Source organism: Protomyctophum parallelum, assembly GCF_964188405.1.
Source record: "Protomyctophum parallelum genome assembly, chromosome: 2".
Classification (NCBI taxonomy): domain Eukaryota; kingdom Metazoa; phylum Chordata; class Actinopteri; order Myctophiformes; family Myctophidae; genus Protomyctophum; species Protomyctophum parallelum.
Genome location: NC_139699.1, coordinates 35,649,600 through 35,674,673, shown reverse-complemented (window position 1 = coordinate 35,674,673; position 25,074 = coordinate 35,649,600). Strand labels below are relative to the sequence as shown.

The 25,074-nt window shown below is 43.5% G+C and overlaps 2 protein-coding genes across 8 annotated transcripts in view; both read right to left on the bottom strand.

Moving 5' to 3' along the window:
- The window catches only part of fam189a1 (family with sequence similarity 189 member A1), a gene marked incomplete at both ends in the record, with an annotated part of 129,800 nt that extends 122,686 nt beyond the window's left edge, over positions 1–7,114 (bottom strand). The window contains one exon of the mRNA XM_083759486.1: positions 6,878–7,114. Coding sequence (XP_083615612.1) covers positions 6,878–7,114 — 237 coding nt within the window. The remainder of the gene's footprint in view (positions 1–6,877) is intronic.
- Positions 7,115–9,253: 2,139 nt separating this feature from the next.
- The window catches only part of tjp1a (tight junction protein 1a), an 83,797-nt gene continuing 67,976 nt past the window's right edge, over positions 9,254–25,074 (bottom strand). For 2 of the 7 annotated variants that reach the window (XM_083794152.1, XM_083794154.1), the window contains 12 exons: positions 24,080–24,180; positions 23,244–23,597; positions 21,939–22,211; positions 19,781–20,701; positions 19,456–19,538; positions 18,877–19,053; positions 17,128–17,237; positions 16,617–16,876; positions 15,663–15,799; positions 15,342–15,559; positions 15,096–15,239; positions 9,254–11,070 (listed from right to left, as the gene is read on the bottom strand). In XM_083794152.1, the coding sequence (XP_083650278.1) occupies positions 10,976–11,070; positions 15,096–15,239; positions 15,342–15,559; positions 15,663–15,799; positions 16,617–16,876; positions 17,128–17,237; positions 18,877–19,053; positions 19,456–19,538; positions 19,781–20,701; positions 21,939–22,211; positions 23,244–23,597; positions 24,080–24,180 (2,873 nt within the window). In that variant the 3' untranslated portion in view covers positions 9,254–10,975. The remainder of the gene's footprint in view (positions 11,071–15,095; positions 15,240–15,341; positions 15,560–15,662; positions 15,800–16,616; positions 16,877–17,127; positions 17,238–18,876; positions 19,054–19,455; positions 19,539–19,780; positions 20,702–21,938; positions 22,212–23,243; positions 23,598–24,079; positions 24,181–25,074) is intronic. The other 5 variants (XM_083794155.1, XM_083794157.1, XM_083794156.1 and 2 more) reach the window with 3 other exon arrangements.

Here is a 25,074-nt window from a genome sequence, read left to right as displayed (position 1 = left end):
ACACACAATGGGGTGACTTTTTATTATTTCCAGTTTTCAGTACTATAAAAAAGCGCCCAGTGAGAAACGTTCCGCGGTGAAAAACAAGGTGCGATTAATTTATCTGTAGTTAATCGCGATAAATTTTTCTGTAGTTAATTAATCTAAATTAATCGCAATTAGTCCCGGCCCTACTTAGTATACGTCTTTCAAACAAAATACAGAAAACTGTTCCACACAACCAGAAGAGTTGAGACTATACAGTTTGACAACAGCATGTAGTGGCATTTCATTGGCTCTGTTCAAACTTACCTTGAGACTTAGACGCAGACAAACTTTACTTGATTGAAACACTTCAGCTCAGAATGAACACCTGATTGAATGTGGGGGTGAGTGAGTTAGCTAGCAGCCAATGAGAGTGAAGGGAGTTGACATGGAGAGAGACAGCTGATTTAAAGGAACAGAATTAATTACTGAGTAACTGATAGAGAATGAAGGGGAGATTAATAAACCTTCTGCCTTCCGTGTCTCAATGAACTATCGCTGCGCTGGATTTGTAGTTTGCAGATTTACTAATCGAAAAATTTGAACAAAAAACAACTCTGGCATTCTCTGGCTCTGAAAAATCACACCCGTGTGAAGTGAGTGGTGCAACTCCGTGTGGAGGTCCCCAGGGTGTCCCCGGAACTTCCAGACCCACAGGAACGCACCCAGGGTGCGGGCCCAGTTCCGGCGAGCCACCCCACGTCAAAACGGTTGAGAAATGACAGAGTTACCGTGTGGGGGTCCCCGGGGGTCCCCGGAACTTCCAGGCCCACAGGAACTAGCCTAGGGTACTGGCCCGGTTCCGGCGAGCCTCCCCGCGTCTGAAACAGTTGAGAAATGACCCCCATGTGGGGGTCCCCGGGGGTCCCGGGAACATCAAGAACCCCAGGAACACGCCCAAGGGCTGGGCCGGTCCCGGCGAGCCGCCCGTGTCCGAAACAGTGGAGAAATTACAGTTACCGTGTGGGGGTCCCCAGGGGGTCCCTCTACTGTACTGTACTGTACTGTACTGTCACTGTACTGTCACACCCAAAATCATCATATACTGTATACAGTTAATGTGTGTGTGTGTGTGTGTGTGTGTGTGTGTGTGTGTGTGTGTGTGTGTGTGTGTGTGTGTGTGTGTGTGTGTGTGTGTGTGTGTGTGTGTGTGTGTGTGTGTTCCCCAATAACCCATTTAGGACTGGTATCGATTCTAAAAAAGTCCTTATCTAGGTTTTCTGAAAAAATAACCCAAAAATGGGTTCCCATCTTGAAAAAGGGGTTCCCGGCCAATGGGATAAAGTACCAAAACGAAATAATGACAAATAATAATACTAGAAATTATTGTTCCTGAAGAAACAAACTGGGGTCGCTGCAAGCCAAAAATCGAGCGGGATCGAACTGGGACCCTTCTGTATTGGGAGCGGGAGCATGCGGCGCCCGCGGCGGGACCCAGGGCAAATATATTTAAATATCTGCAGGCGGGAACAGGCAGTCAAGATAAAACGAGTGGGCAATTATACAGAGCCAAGATATGGATATGTTGGAGGAGAACGTAATTTGCTGGACAACGCACCGTACGTGGAGTTTTAAAAGTTAAATATCTAATAAACGACACAATATTTGTCCTAGAGTCCTCAAGTCTCTGTGTCTAATTAACAGCCTCCTCTGGAGGAGAGGAGAAAATTCTCAGGTTCCGTTTTACAGAAATAATGTACCCGAATACAGTACTCATTCAGTCATTTTCATTTTCGCAACTGTTCAGTTCAACACAAATACAGAGAGAGAGAGAGAGAGAGAGAGAGAGAGAGAGAGAGAGAGAGAGAGAGAGAGAGAAGAGAGAGAGAGAGAGAGATGGGGGATGGGTGAGTGCTTGTGTGTGTGACTGTGCAACTGTGCTGCGCATGCATGCACGTGTGTACGGCATGCATTGCTTTGCCACTTTGCTTGTCGGTGCTGCCGTTTAATTCATGAAGATGGAAGGTGGAGGATGATTTGTACTGCATGTCAGTGGCTGACAGCCTCCGTGGCCCTCTGGCACCGAGAGCCTCCAACCCTCATTTATTTACTGAGCCCTGGCCAGCGGCATGACTCACACCCATAGCTCCCAGCCCACAGAGCCTCGCAGCCAAACACATGCTGTTCTTCCTCCCTGCATGTGGATACGTTCCTCTATGCCGACTTTACTCTCCCTGAGGCCCTGCTACCATAATGGATGTGTTTGTACCTGTGAAGTGTTTTTGTTTGTTTTTTTGTTTGGGGGGGGGGGGGGGGGGGGTTGCACCTTATATCTATCATGCACATGCTGTACATGCCGCAATGTGGACCTACCAATGTGCTACCACTTTTGCACCTAATGCTTAACCTCATGTACACGTGTATTAGTGTATCTTGTGGTCTTATGCTATGTGAATTATGCACAGTAGATATCCTTATTTTTATTTACTGTATTTTTTTAAAACATGCTTATTTAATGTTGCACATTTTTTTTCTTTTTTCGGGCAAACAACAAAAATGATAGAGCTTACGCAAAAACAAATTTTACCCACTTCTTTAGACCATTTTGAAAACACCATTTAGTTTTAGTTGTATTTAGTCATCTGAAATTGTTTAGTCTTAGTCTAGTCTTAGTTGACTAAATATCAAAAACCTTATTCTTTTAGTCTTTTAGTCAACAAAATGAACACTGCTTAGACCTGTAAACAAGTGATTTGACAGTAGATTATAAATTGGGGTGTACGAAATACAACCGCCCCTGCAGGCTAGCTGCCAGCCCCAAGACTTGGCTCACAACGTGTCACAATGCGATGCGTTGTGGCAGGTACCGTATGTGCATGATTGTAAATTGCTTCTTGTTAAATAGCTGTTGCATATAAATATCGGTTTAAAATGGATAAATAGATTTATTTATGGTTTATTAACTAATTTAGCTGGGCACCCCCTCTCCCACTTGGACACTTTCCAGCCGGGCTCATTCATTCCAATGAAAATATCATGGATTTTACACATTAAATACGGGTTCATTTTTGGAACCAGACCTTCAAATTCTCTTCCAAATCCGTCAACAAGGCCTGCCATATAGGCTACACTGGAAAAATATGTGCATGACATTTATTTTTTTTAACATTTTTTTATCATATAGGAAAACTATTGGTGGAGAGGTTTGTCTATATAACCCATGTTATGCTTAGCTGTGATTGGACCATAGCAGTTTTGGTCCTCACTAATGTTCATGATAAAATACCACAGTTTTTTTCCTACTCGATCTGTGTCTCATAGGAGGGCTGTGGGCAGTTCAGAAACCTTTGACATCATCAGTGACATAGGCAGATTTTTGAGGGGCACCAGCCCCTCCTATGTGCAGCTTTGTGTGTACCACATAGTGATGATTGGATTGGCTGAGCACGGAATGTGATGTGATTGATGTATGACGATAAAGGGCAGTCCATACTGTCTCCGACCACCAAACCTTTCGTCGGAAAGATCAGACTTTTATTTTTTCTCCGAAGTAGAGTTCGGAGAGCCACAACATATGGGAGTGCAGCTTTCAGAACAAAAATTCGGAGGAATGCGTTTCTGAAGTTGTTCATGTTGTAGTTGTACCGGAGCTTTCCGACGAAAAGTTCAATGGTCGGAGACAGTATGGACTGCCCTTAAGTACCTCACATCACAAGTGAGGGGCAAGTGTGATTTTTTATTATCGCGAGAACGACGGCTTCGCATTGCAACTTTTCAGGAATAGAAAGCCTGCAATTTCTACTGGTGGATGGGTTTCTGAACTGCCCACAGCCCTATATGAGACACACAGACTGAGTAGAAAATTGTGATTATTAGTGAGGACCAATTGCGGCGCTATATATTACTTTATTATAACTGCTTTTCACTGAAGATTTGGGTCGACCTTACAGAGTTAAGATGTTGTAGATGTGAATTGTTGATGTGAATTGCAGATGTCATTGTGTCCCACTGTCCCTCTGTCTTTTCTATCTCTCCTATATAATATTTTCCAGTGTTGTTTTTTCCCTACTTCCCCCTGTGAAGCAGACTGTGCGTGGAGTGTTATAATCAATTCAGCAGACTCGTCATTTGTCACCACAGCATGCGATTGCAGCAAGCACGCCAAGCTGAAGAATTACTGCCGAGGTGTGGAGTACAGCTTGGTCCATCGGTCAGTGTACAGTACATGTCTGTGTGGCATCATATGTGAAGAACAAAGCTGGGACGTATGTTTGTTTAGGCCAGTGGTTCTCAAAGGTTTTTGTGTCAAGGAACCCCAAACTGATGTGTATTTGGCTGCGGACCCCCCACCTTAAAATCTTTTGTGCCAGGGAACTCCAGAAGCAAAGATGTTTGATTATAGAATGTTTTCAAACAACTGTAGTGCAGTAAAAAGTTTAAAAAGTCAAATTTTACCTCTGAGAGGAGTAGAAGTGAAAAATGTAAATACTCAAGCATTTACTCAAGCGTTTGCTTGAGTTCTGTGGTCATTGGTGTGGACTGTATGCTGTGCATGATATGTGTGGGAGGCTTAGAGGCCAGGAAGGTTTGAGATGTGACTGCTCCCGCTTGGAAGGAAACAAACATTATGCTCTCTATCCTAGGGCTCACCAGAAGCACCCACGACCTAGCTCATCAAAGAGAGGTCTATATAATATTCAAACAGCCGACACGTTGTACTATAAACAGCCAGAGCAGCATGCACACACGTACATGTGTGTGTGTGTGTGTGTGTGTGTGTGCGTGTGTGTGTGTGTGTGTGTGTGTGTGTGTGTGTGTGTGTGTGTGTGTGTGTGTGTGTGTGTGTGTGTGTGTGTGTGTGTCTGCATGCGTGGGCCGACAGAGAGAGCAAAAGGACAGCAGTGTGGATTATCAATACATAAAAGCTCCAATGGACAGTAACATTACAGCTACAGCATATTGTCGCTGTCGGGCTCCTTTTAACTCCATATTTAAGCTTTTTATGATTTTTATTAAACAAGTGTAATACTTCATCATACAAGAGTATCGCGCAAATTTGTTGTATGTAGATCGGCTATTTATAGTTTTTAAAATAATCATAAAACGGTATTGGACATACAAGGTTTCCACCGGACAGCAACGATATTATCAATAAACAAAACCTCAGCAATGTGCAAACACAACATTACGTGCAGAATAATGGATGGGTTCCTTATAGTGAGCTGGGAATATTTCATATATGAATCTATATCTGGTAAATAATTTAAAATATCTATCAAAAAGGCTGTATCTACATCTTAAGTTAGCCTTAGTTGTAGCTCAAAGATGTGTTGACCTTATAGATGTTTAGCTACTACTCATATGAAACACACACACACACACACACACACACACACACACACACACACACACACACACACACACACACACACGCACACACACAGCCTGTATGCCAAAAGACCCCCCATCACCATCACCCCTGCTCTCTGTCCAAGAGCCTCTATAATTAATGAAGCGGCCCTGCTCTCTATGCACTGACTGGGTCTCTGGCAAGATGCAGTCATCAATATTTACAACTAACATGAAATGTTCAAGTCAAGAAAAAACGAAACATTGTCCACATGTGATCATGCTGCGCTGCTTGCAATCCTTGCATACTGCCTAATAATTGTGAAAATCCACAACAGCCAAATGGTAAATGGTGCATTTATATAGCGCCTTTATCCAAGGCGCTTTACATAGATTGTGCATTACATTCACCCATTCACACACTGATTGCGGCGGAAGCCATGCATGCAAGGTACCAACCAGCACATCGGGAGCAATTTGGGGTTCGGTGTCTTGCCCATGGATATTTCGACATGTAGACAGGAGGAGCCGGGATTCGAACCGCCGACCCATGGATCATTGGACGACCTGCTCTACCCCTTGAGCCACAGTCGCCCCAAATATAGCTATAGCCAACTAAAGTAGCCTATAGGCTACCACATGATCTCCCTTAGTTCCAACAATGGTTAAAGGTATATTCAGTGATTTCACTCAAAAAACCTTAGGTTTCATTTTTGGCTGGGACCTAAGCCTTTCGTCCAATCAGGATAGAGAGTCAAAAACGAAACCTAAGGTTTTTTGACCCCCAGGGGTTAACTGGGGACAGGGAGGAACTCCTTATATGGTCAACACACTCTATAGTAGAGAGGATTATCACAAAAAAACAAAAAAATAAGTGATATTTGAATTAAGTGAAATCACTGAATATACCTTTAAGCAAATGTAATTGCAATAGGCCTGCCGCCTGCCCTACGGTATCTGAAAACTCACACTGAGAGAAGAGCAAGTATAGGCCTACACCTGAAGCACGTTTCCTTTTTTCGTGTGCTCAGGTGTGATGTATCATGGAATAGAGCAGTGGTTCTCAAACATTTCCTGGACCATGCCAGGACACCCGGCCCCAAGATGTTATGCCAGGGAACCTCCAAAAGAGATAGTGTTATATGTTATATATATATATATATATATATATATATATATATATATATATATATAGGCTATATATATATCCTACAAAAAATGTTTTGTGTTGTGAGCTGGTAGAAAAGATGTTCAAATAGCCGAATTAGGTAATTAAAGATGCCAAGCTATAGACAACACATTATACTGCATCTCCCTCGGGACCCCTGGGGGTCCCCGCACCCCACTTTGAGAACCACCGCATATAGGGTAGGCTAAACAAATCCTAGTGTAGTGTATAGCCTGCAATGGGACCCGTATACGGATGTGTGTACCTCTGCCCTGGCGTATACAAATACGCCTGGGTCCATGTGGTCATATAGATAATTAAATAAACGAGTGCAAGTGTAACAACAAACCACTGAATCGTAAACCGGACACATAATAGTATAGTAGCTCTACTCACTGAGAATCCTGCCCAGAAGGGGCACGAGTGGCGGACCCTGGGCGACGTGGTGAGAGCCAGCGCTGCGAAGCTGACGGCCAGGATGAGACTTCCCAGCACCATCTGAGAGACCCCGAGGGCCAGCATGATCCGCGTCCTGGTCCTGAACTCCCGCAGTCTGGACAAGCTGCGGGACAGAGACGCGGGGCTCAGAGACCCGGTGGCTCCACCACTGCGGGGCAACGCGTTCAGCGGCATTGTCACTCCAAATGACAAGGATGAATGGCGGCCGATAGCAAATAATGAGACTAGAGTCACGTTATGCTGCTGTTATTGTAAGGCAATGTTGTCCAGAACCCTATATTCGCCCACAGAGAGATGTATGTTGTTGCCTGCTGCGCGCGCGCCTAAGCTATTTTTTAATTTAGGACCACTGTCTGATGATAAGATTGTCCAGTTGGAGGGTCTCCATCATCTTCATCAGTTTAGGTTAAACAATTTGATTTACAGACCACCAGTGCATGCACCACTTCAATTTGAGATGTAAATTGTGATCGCTGGGTCCCTTTTTGCACGGCAGCGGTGAGGAGAGGTGAGAGAAAGTGAACCAGGTGACAATGTTCCCCCTCTGCGGCTCTGCCTCTCAACAAATCTTTTTTTTTAAAGCTAAAATTCTAAGTCGAAAAGGAACACTAAGATGTTTTTCGAGGAAAATCTTCGAGGAAAACGGCGCATTCCTTCCAGTCACGGTGGAAAACGCATCATTGTGCTGTCATCCAACGATGCACCATTGTTATGCTTGTGCCTAGCTGCAGGCTGGAGATGGATGGTAGCTGCTTGTGGGTTGATGCTGCGGGACGCGTGGTGGTCCTTCCTTCCTTCCTTCCTACATGAAGTAGCTGCTGCTTCTTACTGCTCGAACATGAGTCAAAACAAAAATCCAAATGGCTGAAATAATATAAAAATCCTCCAATATGGAATATGGATTATGTGAATTGTAAATGAATGTCCAAAGTGTTAGCAACAAAAAGAAACCGCGGTAGAGAGCGAGAGGGGGGCACCGACTGGGTTTTTCACAGACGCCAGCAAATCTCACACAGCCAATAGCCTACACATTGGGGTGTGTATGTATGTGTGTGTGTGTGTGTGTGTGTGTGTGTGTGTGTGTGTGTGTGTGTGTGTGCGTGCGTGCGCGAGAGATAGAGCGCGAGAGACGCGCGTGCACGCTGCTGTTGTACGGTCTCTCCTCTCTCACTGTGACACTCAGCGTTTTACTATGCTCAGCTGCGCAATGAGGGAGCACACAACCACACATCCAAGACTCCATAATGCCCAATATTTATACATTGGACATAAATCGATTTGAACCTTTGATTGATTGAAGTATTTATTAACAGTTTTGAGAATTACAGTAGGCTACATTTTTAAAGCACAACTCAATACAAAAAATGTTAACTGTGGACGACACATAAAGTATTACACTTGTTTACAATAGCGTCCAGTCCACCCAAACAAACACCTAAAAAGGCACAGTAGTGTGAGAGATAAAGTAGCCTATCGTAGGCTACACACCACAAAACCTAAGTAGGCCTACAAAACTATCATGCGCCTTAAAGTAGGCCTATAACCGCGGTTGTAAAAATGCACTAAGCATCTCATAATGGGATTGAATTGAACTATAGAGTTAATTAGTTGCAAGTGTATTCAATTGTTGAGTAGCCTATATTGATTATAAATATTAGCTAATTATTTACTCACAACATTGTTTAACATGCACCAGGACCACAATGGCATTTGTGTGTTTAGCACCATTATAATAGTCCAACTGTAGGCCTACTATACTTGCAGACTGTAGTACCGGTATATCATAAAGTATTTATTCAATCAATCATTTAATCATGGCGTTAGTGTTAAAGTTCAAGTTTATTTGAGCAGAAAATGAATGGCCTGCGTAAAACACCACTGACCACCCGACCCGTTAAAGCAAACGTATCGGGAAGTATTTATTTAGATAATTTAAACTGTTTATTTACCGTTATTCCGTTCGTGGACAGACTTATAGGCTACTTTTCAAACCACCTCAAGAACCAACGACCCCATTTGGAAAATCACTGAGCTGGTGTTTCTGACCTTGGTCCATGCGCAGTTTTCTATTTGAGAGCTTTGAGCACCGCCTAGCGGCGAAAGCTGGGAACAGTGTGCTTAGTGCTGCAATGTCCAAGAATAGGAATTCTGCAGCAAAGTCACACTCTCCCTGCCCTGATATATAATAGGAGATCAAACAATGGACAGGCCAGGACAATATGGTTCCCAGCCTCAATAAACACAAACACAGCTCCCTCAAGAAATATAATAGCATAGTACAAATAACAAAAACAATTAGTTTAGACCCTCTACTTTAAAAATGATTTTATTAATTAATACAGTGGTATTCTTTAAATTGTGTCGCAAAAGAGAAAAAAAGTCAGCCACACGTGAAGAGCTAATATTCAATTAAAGCAGTGTTATATCTAATAAAAATAAAATAGTACTGGTGTGCCATACATAATATATTGTCTATTAGTACAAAAATACATTTAAGGGCACACAATACAGCATCCAGTATCACAAATCAATGAGGGGGACACTTTCAGAGCACACCCTTGAAAAAGAGCATGTTTTAAATGCATTTAAACCAAGCACTTTGCTGTTCTGTAAATAACCATAAAAAGACCTTTTGTGACCATTATAGTGTGAATATATTGGTAGAAAAGGTGGATGCATTACTGTTAGGTTACAATTTCCAAGGCTCAAGGGTATAACCAGAATACAAAGATAATCATGTTCACTTTCCACTTTAAGTTTTATACAAAATAACAAAGACATACAAAAAGTTCATTTACAAACAAAGAACCAAGGCAATATGCTAGCTTTATATACAGCCACTTCTATTTTTTTTTTAATTCCTTCTTTTTTTCTGAAGTCATATGCATAGCAGATAGAGAGCAAACTTCTAACCTTTATCGACTGTTCTTGTGTGCTATACCCAAGTTCATTTATACAATGGCAGAAGAAAACAAACTTCATTTTCCATAATTTATCATAACTTAAGTTTTTTCTTCTGGAAACAAAGTGAATAATCTATAGATAAGGCATCGCTGCTTATTTGTGTGTGTGAGTGCGAGAGAAAAAGTGAGAGCGACTTGAGGAAACAACTGAGCAGATTTGTGGACCTGAGTAAAGCACATGCATAGAGCTCCCTCGGGCTGGAAGAAGAGTTGTGGTAGTCGAGTTCTGGAATCAGTACTGGTGCAGATCAAAGTATTTCAGCAACACTTTTGCAGTACTGAGAGTAACTTTTAATTTGTGAAAATGTGTAACTCAGGATATTTCTGTAAGACAACAGAGGAAGAAAGGAGAGTGCGATGGCAGGAAGAACCAGTTAAGTCTCTGACCGAACCTTCTTTGAATCAAGGAACTAACACCTTCCTAACATCTCGCTGCAGACACATGTACTTACACACATTACCAGCATCGGTTTTAATCACCTGCCATTCTCAACACAATCTACCGCACTTTATTCTCATACCTTCATTAAAGTTCCCTCACTGAAAAGTAACAAATTGTGACAGTATATCGTTAGTCAGACACACGTTATAGCTGCAACACAACCGGTAATTGATGTGAACTGGTAATTTCCTTCATCCATTCCTCCAAGTGAGATTTTAGTAAATTGACAATGATATATATACTACTATATATACTGTATGCATATATTGTATAGTATAAATACAGCAACATGAATTGTTAAGTATGTCTACTTGAATGGTATGGCCTCAAAACCCATTGATCTGCTATGTAAAACACACTCTTCACTGGCATAGGGCATGCATTTCCTTCAATGGTTAAAGAGTCTTTTGAGAGTTCCATTTTACATCGACACTTCAGAACAGGGAAGAGTTTAAAAGCACAGCTTGAAACAATAAGCGTCAGCAGTCATCATCCGCAGTCTTTTATGGGTAGAGTACACAGCACTGGCTGACTGGGACTTCTTCATAATTCAGTATAGTGTGTGGTGTGGCTCTCTGTCGTCCTCTTCATGGTTTGACATTCAGTAACATCACACCTGCTGGCCTGTCCTTAGAAGTGGTCGATGAGCACGGACACACAGTTAGCTCCCACCAGGTAGTTGGGGTCACCGGGGAGAGACTTATTCTGCCAGCTCTTAGGGTCACCTGGGGTTGGACAGAGGAGGAGTGAGTAACACAAGTAGGCAGTGGACGCTCGACAAAACCACGAAGAACACGAGCTGGATGCATATTATCATACAGAGAAAGCTACAGACGCTGCATTAACAATACGGTTACAAAAAGAGGATGCACTCCATGGACCATTAGATTCAGACTGCTACACCCATAATCTATAACAATACTCAGTTATATACTGTACATGTATAGAATTTCTAAATCAATTCATAAGATTACTGTGCCCGTTTAGTCACTTTTAAACCTGGTGTCCCTATTTTGGGTAGGGCATTAGTCAAACATTTTCAATTTTTTTTAAACATAAATAAATAAAAAAGAGCAGATTTATAACGTCACAACAATGCAGATTATGTGTTGTGAGCTTGTTTATCCACTGTTTTTTTTAAAGCCATTTCACAATAAGTTTGGGAACCCTGCTCTAGACCGGTGGGACACCCAACTGTCAAACAAACCTGCAGCAGCTCATCCCTCCTATGAGACATTTTACTAGTTGTATTTATTACAACAATAAAAATACAAAAAAGGTTACAAAAAAATGAAATAAGTGCAGGTGAGAAAGGAATCCCATATAAGACTTATACAAGGTTCTCACCTAAGATAATAAACACGTAAGTTAAACCTATTACCGGAAATCAAAGGTATGACAAACAACAAATACACTTGTGTGCAGTTGAATGTGTGTGTGCGCGTGCGTATGCAGAAGTAAAGCTATATTATATGGTAAAAGTAAGTGGAGAGGCTTGATTCGTCTGGCTGGCCCTCAATTTTTGTTTAAAGTTACTGAGTGAAGATGAGGAGTTGGCAATACGTATGTGTGTAAAGAACCTCCGTCTTTAATGGAGAACTGGCTATGAGTGGTACGGCTGGCTGAAGGGAGGATGGAGATTGCCGGTATTATAATCATGAACTTGATAGTTGGTCTTAAAACATTCTTTGAAAGGTGTAGGAAGCATGCATATTTGAGTGCATTTATAGATCATGAAAAAACAGGACTGTACTGTGGTAATGTCATAGATGGACAATCCATTTAGATTTCTAAACCGATATTATGCTACTACTGTAGCTTTGCTATTAATGTTTAATGTTAAATTGCATTAATGTTTAATGTTAAATTGCATTAAGTTAATATCAGTTACAAAATATTAATTATCACACTAAATCACACTGCAGTTAACAATATTAATTAGAGAGAGAGAAAGACAAGTCTGGTCCAACAAGGTCTCTTCCTCATGTTGTTTTATGCTTTTGCTTTTCTTTTTTCTTTATACAAATCAAGTTTATTATTATGTGAAGCAACAAACTGTATAATTGCCAAGTCTATTAATGTCGTCAGTGTTCTAACACATCTATATTTAACTATGTATTGCATGTTTTTAAACCCTGTTAGTATGATTACTGTATATGTGTATGTGTATGCGTCTGATGCGTCTATCTTTGAACATCTGTACTGATTGGCATCAAGCTTTGCATGCACACTCCCAGTTGGCCAAGTAAGACAATCCACGGCAAATGTTTCAAATTGGCCTGGTGGTGGTGCTATACCAGAACGCTTTGGTTTGGCCTATACTTCAACCATAGAACATACATGCTTTCTGATTAGACCATGTACTAAATGTCACGATAATCTACACCTTAAAATCAATTTATATAAACCCCAGGTCTGTTATTTCTTTCCACGGTGCTGCAGCTGAACAGGGAAGGGAAGCGCTTGATGTCCTTACAAACCCTGGCAGTGCGGGCTTCTAAGCACCGCCCGTGCTCATAGGACTGTGAATGAGTGGCTCCGGGCGGGACTTGTAAAGACAGCAAGCGCCTCCTATTCCCCCGTGAACAGCTGACCACCCTTGTAATGTAACTAAAGGCCTATTCATAGTCCAGTTTTCAGTGAAGAGGTGACCACCGGGTTAGTAAAAACAGAGAGATGTGTTACCACTGCGTTGTGACGTCATGTTGTAGTTTACCATGGTCAATTGGTCACCTCTTCACCGAAAACTGGACTATGAATAGGCCTTTAGTAGCCATGCTAGCGTTATTGACGTGACGTTCACATACATATCAGCTAAATCTGGATTTAAAGAAATATGAATTCCAATCGGATATGTTAGTTACCATGAGATTCATCTACCAAAAGTTGGCAAAAGTTGACATCAACAAAGCTTGACTGGACTGGCTGAGTAAACAAAGAAGTGGCTCTATGCTTCTATCTGGTGGCCGTAAAGTATAACTACTTTCTCCAGTAGGAATAGTTTTACGAGTTTATTGCCAATTGTTTGTAACCGTTTTAGAAAAGCAATAAGCCACGCGAGGTCCGAGGGTACCCTGTATTTTATGTCTGAGAGGGTGCGCGTTGTGTCTCACCACGCATCTCAGCCATTATAAAATACAAGATAACCTCAGACCTCTTGTGGCTTATTGCTCTAACAGAAGCTGACATACATTTACACACAGAAAGGGATGTGGTAAGAGAGGGAGGGGGTTGGGGTGTACACAGTAACATCATCAGTGTTAATTTAACTAATAGAGTTAAATTGACACAGGATTTTACAATGTAAAGGAGAGCTAGAGGAGAGAAGGGATCTGAGGAGAAAACTGGCCTTGTTTGACAATAAGAGGATTAGGACAGCATTGATAATCCTCATTGATAATTCACACATTCCTTCAAGACTCATCCTTAAAATGAGGCTACTGGTAATTAGCAGCTAATCCTGGCCATGGCCAAATGTACCACTGTTTAAGGGAGAGGAAGTTAACAAGAGAAAAAAAGAGGAAAGGTAGAATCCAAAAATAATCTCAATGAGTTTTCCATGGTGAGCCTCCTCTATCCACTGAAATGAGTGAAATGGTTCACTTACGAACCAGACAACTGTGTACAAAGAACACAGCATGGAAGTTATTGCCACTTCAAACCTATTTTGAATTTGAATCAGCACTTCTATTTGTTACTTATTTAGAGTAGCCAATCCCATTTTTAACTCAATTTAGTCCCCCAAGTCCTCCCCACACATTTCTGTGTCTTGCCAGTGGCTGTTGTACCCTACTGGCTCACCTGCCAATGGGAAGCCCTCACCAGGAGGACGTACTGCATCACCGCTGTACAAATCCAGTTCAACACGCCCGACTGAACACAACACAGCCAATTGGGTTTGTGTAGTGTAGATGCTCAGCAAACCGAATGCACCACAGTGGATTCGAACCTCTAGCGGACAGGAATTTATAGGTATTTTTCCCATTTCCCGTTGGATGTTCACCCCTGCACACTCCTACTACAAGTGTGCAAAAGGGCCGTGCTTTCACCAGAAAGCACCTTTGTTTCCCCTTATTTTTCAGATAATGAAAGAAAGGCAGGTTTAAAATGAGGACATGTGTTCCCATGCCAGGAACATCTCCAAAGTTGTTCTTCAGGTCTGGGTGGCTATGTGAAAAAAAATCAATCGTAGTAGAAGAGCATGCAGCATGATTTCTAGTGAATGGACTTCCAGAGCGTTGTAGGACAGAGTTTGCTGAGGCATGCATGTTAAACAGAAACAGTGTAAAAGTGTGACTAGGTGACTGAGAAAAAATAAAACAAGGAAATACCAACAATTGAGCATGTAAAAGCCATGAAAAGCCATGAAGAGTGAGATCTTTGATCTGAATACCACATGAAATAAACCAGTGCTCAATGCATGAATAGGTGGAGAGAGAGAGTCAATAATACCACATGAAATAAACCAGTGCTCAATGGGTGAACAGATGGAGCGAGCCAAAGTGAATAAATGAATGAATCAAAAATCATAATAAAACAGTGAAAAGACAGGGTTTCCCACTAGATTGATTTCCAGCCTGGATTTGAAGTGATCAAAACATGTTCAGGCACTACATTTATAAACAGCTATGTGTGGAATGAAATCAATACTATGGGAAACATAGTTAAAAAAAAAAGTGAACCACAGCCATCAATTTTATCACACAGCCATCCCAAAAGACCCCAAAAGAACAGAAAGAGGACAGCGTACCCGACGAGGAGTCGGAGGATTTTAGAGCAAAAGACCAACCATCAGGGGTCATAGACGCACAGTGAGGTAAGCGCAGCTCCACAGGCTTCAGGAACTTCAGACCGTGGGGACCACACATCACCAGAGGGCTGAGCAGGGTCTCTCCTAGAGACACAAACACAGGACAGTGTCAATGTTGTGTAGACTGAAAGAAGGGGGAGCTCGCACGAGCGCACACCTTCATCTGCTCCATCAAAGTTGCGCTACCTTTTTCCTTGTCAAGCGGTGGCAGTATGCTGTTGTCTCGGCAGACCTTGAAGTAGATCTCCTGCTCGACGCCCTCGGGGATTGCACCCTGTGGGATAATGATGCTGACGCCAGTCTCGATGGAGCTCAGAACTCCGCCATTGCAGTTGAAGATCCCACGTGCGGTCGCCACCACCGTGTGGCCTTCGTCATCATCGTCGTCATCAAGGGCACTGGGGCTGACAAGACAGACAGACAGACAGGGGAGCTTATAGTGACATTTTGTACAGAAGGGGACGTCGTCATATGGGTGACTGGTCACCGATGCAGATGTGTTGATACCTGACAGGGATGGCCTTGGGAACAGCATTAACGTTGTTGTGTTGGTATTTTGAACGGTGGTCCATGGTACGGGTGAAGGTGTCCAGGCCACTGTCTGGGTCTGTGCTCTGGGGCTTCACTGGGCTGGGACTTGGGCCCTGTATTGGAGAAACATGGGTAGATATTAATGTACTGTACACTGTCTGGGTCTGTGCTCTGGGGCTTCACTGGGCTGGGACTTGGGCCCTGTATTGGAGAAACATGGGTAGATAGACATGTGCATGATGATCAAAAGAGATTATTTCCCTCTTGGCTTGCTTGGGTCTAACTCCTTTTGTATATAGCTTACTGATACAAAAATGACAGAAGCTTATGCTGCCTCAATAAAACTGTAAATATTGTTGGTATGGAAAAACACAAGCGCAATGCTCTGCGGTTTTCTATTATTTGTACCTACAATGGCAGTATTATGATGTGACGTTCCGTTGTATCGCCATCAGCACAATGCACACAGTAATATCCACTGCAGCAGTATTTTGTATGGAGTGTACCAGACATCACTCTAAGATCCCAAGAGGTTTTCTAAATAACATTCTACCAGTGTAATGAAGACAATGCAGTTATCCATCTAATCATTACTGGCCTTTAAAACATATTATTCACGTTAACTAATGAGTTGTGGTAAAAGGGTCCGTTCTGAAAGTAATTAAAGCACACCACAACCCCAGGAGGTGGAGGGGAATGATGAAAGAGCAGTCATAGTGCAGGAAAAGAAGTTGAGTCAAGGCAGCATAAAGCTGACGTGTACGTTTATTTTGATTTGTATTAATTTAACTTTATTTCCAACTACACTGTTAAAAGGGTAGATTTATTTATGTTTTATAACGTTAAAATAAGTATGTAGACAGATACACATTGTGCACATGATAACTGAAGTACATCCTCAAACTCAGTAATAACTATTCTGCTGCCTACCTTAACAGCCAGTTCCGGCTTGTCGTTAGGCAACAGGTTGTGGTTGAACTTGGGGCTGTCAAACTTGCGTTCGAACGGCCTTGCAGAGTTGGTGTAGGGCTTGGGGACGTAGCGGTTGTAGCTAGAAGTAGGTGGAGCTCCGTTGCCTGTGGATGGTTTGGGAGGGTGATCGCTGGTGCCGTTAACCGGAGATTTCTCAGGGAAACTCTTGTGCGGCAGGAAATTGCTCTGGACCGTGTCTTCTCGGCCTGGAGGCTTAGCTTTTGGTGAAATACAAAGATTACACTGTGTACGTGTGTGTCTGTGTATGCAATGTAGTATGCACATGTTAAGCACGTACACATGAATGTTGGTAAGCAGAGTTGGAAAACAACTGATTACCTCTCAGCATATGTTAACAAGTATATTTTAAGTCAGTCCTCTGGTCATTATAATGTTTTATAGACAATAGAATACATAGAATATGATTTATATGATTTTATTGATTTTAATTCAAAGGAGCCAGTTGTACCTTCAGATGGGGTGGGTTTGGGCAGTATTGCTGGAGGAAGAGCAGGGGTCACCTGGGGAATAGGTTCGTATCTCTTCTCCACTGGACTTATTTTCTCTACTGACTCCGCCCTGTAGCACATGACAGCAACATGATTATACATTCCATTTTGATACTGTATAGTCTGGAGAAAAATATATATAAGTTTCAATACCCCACACACACAGTAAAATTGCTTATTTAATGAAAAAAAAAATGAAAAAACTAATAAAGGGAAGTGTGACGGAAATACATTTGCAAATTTCTTTTTTTGAGCGGTGCGTCCGCTCAGTTACGGACCTATGTGTATCCGTATGTCTGTCCCTGTGTCTGTAGCCTATGAATGTCCAAGGACGGAAAGCTGCACCACCTAAAGTGGCCAGTAGAGTACAGCACAGAGTAGTACACTACAGGAGAGAGCACAGTGCACTGCAATACAGTATACAGACCACAGTACAGTAACTACAACAATAAATGTATAGTTGCACCGCTCACTTCACACAGGTGTGATTTTCTTAATGTGGTACAGGTACTGTACTTTTCACTTATTAATTCATTTTCAAGTTGTACAGAAACACAGCTAACTAGAAAAAGTGCCCTTCTGGGCACAGGTCTCCACCAGGAGGATAGGAATGTAGGACATTGCAGCTTGCCTTCATCTGGTGGTTGGGTAGCAGGGCAACACAAATAAACGAGTGCATGACGCGACTTGGCTTGTTGTAGCGCCACCATCAGGCTGTTGAAAACTGTCAAGTGGCATTTCTTCCTCAGCCTAGTGGGAATATGCGTGCACAGTTTCATCGCAATCGGACGCTGCGTTGAGGAGTTGTGGCGATTTGTACAAAGCGGGCTACTCCTGAAAACTGTAGGAGCCAATCGTGGCCAATCAGGATGGAATATGAGAAATCAAACAAACCTGTCTTGATCACATGACTATGGAGATCATGTGTACCGATTTGCGTGAAATTTGGATAAAATCTGAAGGAGTAATAATAGAAAATGTGTTTTACATATGTTGGCCAACTGGTGGCGCTATAAAGAGCAGATGTGAAAAATTCCAGGCAAAGGTTTTTCCTTGGCCTCTAGGGAGTTGGCATACAAAGTTATCCACAGATCCGTGCAGTTAGAGGTAAAAACACTTTTGGGCCAGTTATAGCGCCACATAGCGTTATAGAGGCTGAGTTGAAATTGTTCATGTGGCATTTCGTCCTCGGCCTAGTGGGAATGTGGGTGCACAATTTCACGGAAATCACGCGATGTGTTCATGATTTGCAGCATTTTGTTTGAAACTGAGCACTCCTGTGAACTTTGGAAGCCAATCTTAACCAATCAGGATGGAGTCTGAGAAATCTGAAAGACCGGTTTCGTTGAATGGCTCTAGAGAGACTGTGTACCAATTTGCGTGATGTTTGGACAAAATCTGTAGGTGTACTGTGCAAAAACTTGTTTTGCACAAAGCGGCCTCCTGGTGGCGCTATAACAGGCCGTTCTGGAAAGTTTGGGGCAGAGGTTCATCGTTGGCATCCAGGGCGTGTGTGTGCAAAATTTGGCATCGACCGGGTTAACGGTGGCCGAGATTAGCTGCTCACGGACACACACACACGGACGGACGGACGGACGGAGTGCAAAACATACTCTCCCCCCATGCCTTCGGCCTGGTGGAGACAATGAGGCCAAACAGAGTGAACATCAAAATCAGGTTCAACACATGCCACGGTGTCTGTCGCCTACCTGGGGTAATTGTATCCAGACTGGGCTTGTGGTTTAGTGGGGCCGGCCTGGAGCCTGTCAAAGTAAGACAGCTGTTTCCTGTAGTACTCCTCATCTTCATCAGGGTTGTAATGGTTGGGACGAACGACGTCATCCTCTGCCACCATGGACTGTGGTTTCTGAGGCTCCGGGGCTCTGCTATGGTCAGGGAGATGTCATAGCGGAGGAGGTTATGACATGATAAAAGAGTGTAGATGTGGTGAGAATAGAGAAATGAAAAGATCATGCATTTAGGATTACAGAGATATCCGTTACAAACAAATCATTTGGGGCTCAGGCTCAGCATTGACTATTTTCACGTACTGTAGCAGCGGCTTTTTTGCTCTCACGAGTCACGACATATTTAGATGTTGGGAAGAAATGCCACCCCGGGTGGCACTTTAAGTATGACTTAAATGCAAAATGGCCGCCATGTGAATATGGTGAATACTGACTTAATATCAAACATTTGAGTTTCCACAGTAGGATAAGAGTACCATTCTGAGACATCAGCCGGAGCCGGTGGAACAGAAGTAACAGAAAGCAGAGTTGGTGGCTTACCTGAAGGCCTTCTCCTGATCCAGGTTACTTAGTGAGTTCGCTTTGGGCATTCCTCCACCTGGCTTTACAGGCAAATCGGCAGCCTACAGCAAAAATGGGAATCAACATGGTCACTTTGGTCAGTAAGACATGAAAAACAAGCCCATCTTGTTATAAGGAATTATCAAATTGTAACTGACTGAGAGCTGTCTACTGTGGTACAATGTGTATTTTAATCAATTTGTAACTGATTGTTACAGGTTAATTTGGTTACAGTGGTGTTAAATGAACACTAAGGATTTTACTGTGGTCGCCTTTAGCGCTGTACATAAGCAGCCGTACGTACCCTGATCCCCGATGCAACGCCAGCGTCTCCGACTCGGTCCACGGACACGGAGCGTTTGTTCTCAAACATCTTAACCCGGTTGAGGACCGACTGGGGTTGCATTGCCGGGTCATCCTCTGGCGGCTGCTGCTGCTGCTGCTCCTCCTCCTCCTCCTCCTCCTCCTCCTCCTCCTCCTCTGTGGGTTGTGATGGGAGGGGGCTGGGAGACGCAGTGAACACAGGCTCCACAGGGGAAGGCGAGGGAGCCTCGGCTTTGGGAGGTGGCGTGGGACTGGGCTCTGGGTTTACAGGAGCCTGGTCATACTGCTGTGGTTTGTAACCTCTGTGCTGTTGTTGCTGCTGCTGCTGCTGTGGCGGCGGCGGTCCCTGGCTGTAGACAGGCCGCTGGCTTGCAGGGTCCGGGGAGCGGGCTGGAGGATAGGCAGCTGGATGTGGCTCCTGGTCATAGCGCGGTCGCAGGTCGTACCCCAGACCTGGAGGCGGAGGCTCGTCGTAACGAATGGGCGCTGTACCTGCTGGTTTGCCATAGCGAGGCCGCCCATCGAAAGGCTGCTGAGGCGGGGGTTCGTCGTAACGTTGCGGAGGGCTGTACTGGCGGTCCGGAGCCTCCCCGTAGGGCAGGCGAGGGTCATAGCCCTGGGGGGAAGCTGCAGGGGGAGGCTGATTGTAGGGGTTCCACTGCTGCTGCTCGTAGTGAGGCACGCTGTTCTCGTAGGGCACGTGAGAGTCATAGGTGCGGTACTTTGGTTCCGGGTAACCACCTCCGCTGCTGTTGACGTCATAGCGACTGGGCGGGTGGTCATAATCTCTGTATGGCTGCTGGTCTGGGTGGTATGCCTGCTGGGGGTCGTACGTTCCAGGCTTTACACCATGGCCGGTTCTCGCTGGGTTTTCTATGATGTATGGGTCCTTCTGGAACATCTAACGAAAACACACCCCAAAACAAAACAAACAAAACAAAAAAGAGAAAAATAGTCAATAACCAGGTTGTATGCACCAACATACTGTACAAACATTGAATGAAAAAGAGGAAATGTAAATTCGCAGGTAAAGGACAACACAAGGAGAATATTAAAAACAAGTCTGTGAAATTAATTTCAGAAAAGGAAAGGAGAGAATGAGGGAAAGACCTGAAATAGAGAAACTGAGAGGGAGGGGTTACTGGTCAGATAGATTATAGTTGAGATGAAGTAGCACAGCCAATATACACAGAAACGTAGAACACATGACCACACAACACCTCAACTTTAACAGTAAAATTAAAAAGAATTTAAGTTAATAAAAAAATAAAATACAGAAAAACAATGAGTTCCATTTTTTCTTGTCTATGCAGTTCATACAATTGCATAGACAACCACACTGTTTGAACACAAACAGAAGGTATAAAAATAGAGGCCAAAACCATAATATTATAAGTTTTAGTTCTGTTTTTGGGTACTACTGAAGCATGTTCAATTGGGAGAGAAAATGTCACCCTGTTCTTTCATAAAAAATAACAAAACTTTAACTTTATAAGCGCATACCGTACATAGTACACAGTAACCCTTTCTGAAAATCCTGATATTTGAGAAGTAACCATTAAGAGTTCAAGTTTTGGAATATTTCCGCTAAACTGTACTTGACAACAAGGTTACGTTTCAAATGGGGATAAACAGATTAAAATGACTGAAAATGAATGTAATGAACTGTAAAATAAATACAATTGTCCATTCTCTTCGCATTAACCAAAAGTCACAAACCAATCTAATTCTACTGGTTAAAGGAAGACAAAGTCAAACATGTTGCAGCCATGCAAAGAAAGGTAAGCAACAGTGAGAGAGAGCCTCAGGATCTTCACTGCTCTTCTCTATATGTAGGACAGCCATCCTCTCCTCCATGCCCACTGTTGTTTACCAGCGTTCACTCACGCTCTGGCACGTGCACCCGCCCACCCACACACTCACACCCAAACACACCAGTCTCTTTCGGCAACATGGCCAGTAGACATGCACGGCGGAAGGAAAAAGAGAAAAGCGTTGCAGCAGGAGGTAGGTAGATACACAGGCAGCAGCAGTAGCAGCACAGGCGGGAGGACAGAGGCCAGCCAGGCCAGAGCCACACCGAGCCAAGCTGAAACCAGGCCGTGGAGAGCCTCCCAGGTTGACGGTCAGATGGATACCTTTGGTTCTGAACTGGGCAGTCCAGACTGGAGAGGTTCTGGCGTCACGCTCTGAGGGGCTAGCTCAGGGGTGGGCCTCCTAAGAGAGCCAGCCTCAGGGCTGGGGCTGGGGCTGGGACTGGGGCTGGGCTGGCTGTGGGGAGCTGAAGGAGGAGGCTCATCGGGGCTCAAACCCCCTACAGTGTTTACAGTGATGTCGACAGCAGGGGGCAATGTCTCAGCCAGGGGCTCAGGCTGCTGAGGGATGCTAGGGATGTCAGCGGCCTCTGTTGTCTGTGAAGTGGTTCAGAAATGTTTAATAACATGTGCCGATACGCTACGGTGCTCTCTAGTCACAACTATGTTGACAGCCCCCTCTGCAAACCTTACGTTCTTCTTTTCTGCCTACAGGTAACCACCCGCCTCCATACTCCATACTAGTGATTTTTGGACCAAACAGGGGCATGTGAGGGTCAGGAATTAGCAGCAGGACAACATTTTCATTAGTAATGTAGAGTGACTTCATTTTAATTCTAGGGTTGTATTACAGTTATTTGCTAGTTTCTTTTTTTTTGTCTTTTTTTACGTTCATTGACATCATCAGGACAAAAGTTTAGCTTTGGATATCAGGACGGCCAATCGAGCCTCGATAAATATTTTACTCAATACATTTTACAGCAATACTGGATTAACTATTATTTTCCAACATGCACATAATACTTTCTTGGTGTCACATCATCAGTCCTGACCGCAGGTAAATCAGCAGTAACTAGGAAGTGCACAGAGGTGATTATTTGATACAGACACATAAGACAAACATATAGGTTTCTTCTCCCAGTGAGAACAGCAGCAACAGGAACAACAGTCACGCTAATAAGACAGCTTGTGGTAATACGGAGTACAATAGTAACAGTCAGGCTTATTATTAGGTTCTTCAGTTCAAACATAATTTAAAAAAAACACACAAATACATACACACGCGCGCACTCGCAAACATCAACCAGCAGCTAAAGATAGAGGTAACAGCAGCTAAAGATAGAGGTAATAAATAGATAAATAAATCTATAATTATATAACCATACGTATATGTATATATATAATATATAATCTTGTATAGGTTTGATAAATACTTGGCCACAGAGGTTTTCACTTTCCCAATGCACTTGTAGCAATAGACATACAGATAGATAGACAGACGTATTTTAGGATACGAATAGTTTATAAAAAGGCATTTTCTTTTTTTCAATAGCGCTTCCAGAACACCCTCCTAACGCAAACCACGGCCTCCAGACAACAGGGGAGACGCACGGTTCTCAGAAACGCTACCTGCTGGGGCGCCGGGGCCTTGAAGCCGGCCGGGTCGATGCGGTTCATTGGGTCCGGCTGCGGTCCGGTGCGCTGGTAACCGGCGTAGCCTGGGGGCTCCTGGATGACGGGCGGGTCCTCGCGGACGGGCTCCGAGGAGCGGGTGAGGGCGGGCTCCGAGGGTGGGCCCGCGTCGTCGTTGAGCGTCTCGTCCAGCTCCTGGTCAGTGTAGGCGCCACCCTCCGTGTCCGTGTCCTCATAGTCGGAGGTGTGGCGGCTGTCCGTGCTGTACATGGAGTACTCGCTGCCCGGCGCCGAAAGGTAGGACAAGCGGTCGTCGTGGATGTCCAGGTCGTCTTCTGGAGCGCCGTCGGCCTGGATGGAGGTGGAGAGGGAGGGAAAGAGAGAGAGATTAAACAAGGGTGTAGGCTTGCAAGTATCGATTATAGCGTTTAACGAATCGGCTCCAATCTATCCAATATCTAATAACTAATCATTTTATTAATGTCCTCAAAATTTGAGGATGGAATTGGCGCATTTCTGGGTCGCTGAAAAATGCCCATGTATGGTGCCAAAATTGGCACTATGACTGGCTGAGAGGTGTGCCATCCTGCGCTGCGATTAGCTGAGAATATAACGGGTGTGCCACAGGGGACACCCGTTATATACAAGTGGCAGATAGAGGGGGGGGGGGGAGATCATTTGATCAACATCTATTACTTTTCAATAATCTATTAATTAAATTAGTTTGATTAACCTTTGCACCACTACAAGGGTGTGTATATTCTGAATTCAGAGTCACAATAGAACACATTGGCTGAGTGTCTGCATTGAGGATATGAGTGTGTTAATGTTACCTTGCCCTCTGAAACCCACACCAGCTGGTTCTGCTGCTGTTGGATGTTCTCCTTCAGTGCTCCGTACCAACCATCATTCATGTTGTTCATGTTAATGGTGGCTGAACAACACAGAGAAGACAAAAACAAATACATCTCTCCCATCAATACTGAATTATCGGCTATTGTAAAACTACAAACTGTTCAGCACTGATTTACAGGTAACTGGTGCCACTTTTGTGTACAAAACAATAAATTGATTTCTGTACTAGATGAAACGTAGACTTTCAGATGTCAACAGAATCCTTTAAATATAAATCATTAAGGTGGCACATCTTACATGTTTGGTAAAACACTTTTGAAACAAGAAACAACAAGGAGTTGGCCTCATTAGGCCCACTGGCAGAGCCTGACCAGAGCCTTTTGTGGTGGCTCTGGAGAACCGTGGGTTCGACGACTCGATACCTGGCACTGCACTCCCTGCAGGGGTGTGGAACGCGTGTGTCGAATATGATTCGGTGGGTCAAACGGTTCTCGAGTTACGTGCATTACAACCGTACACACACACAGACGCAGAGACGTGGCGCATTTATAGTAGGATGAAGAGTAAATTACTTTTATAGAAAAGACAAGGTAAACCTACCGAAGAGTTTACAGTAGAGGCAGTGAAGTTAAAAGTAGTAAAACATAATGACTACTAATGTCTGACAATTAAAGGCCCAATCCAGGATATAAAACTAAATTTGGGTTGTATTCACATATATTCCGAGCATGAAAGTGTGATTTGACGGACAATATGGCATTTGGAACTTTCTTGCCCCATCGAAAATCAAAACATGGCTCTTAGTATTTACTACAGATTTTTAATTAACAAAATATATAGATCTATTACAGCCCCAAAATATGGCTTAAGAATGAACTGGTCTGTTGTCTAGTTTAATGTTAGGATTTCAATAGCTGAATAAAGCACATAAAAAACATGTATACGATGTTATTTTTTATGGAAAGAGGCTACA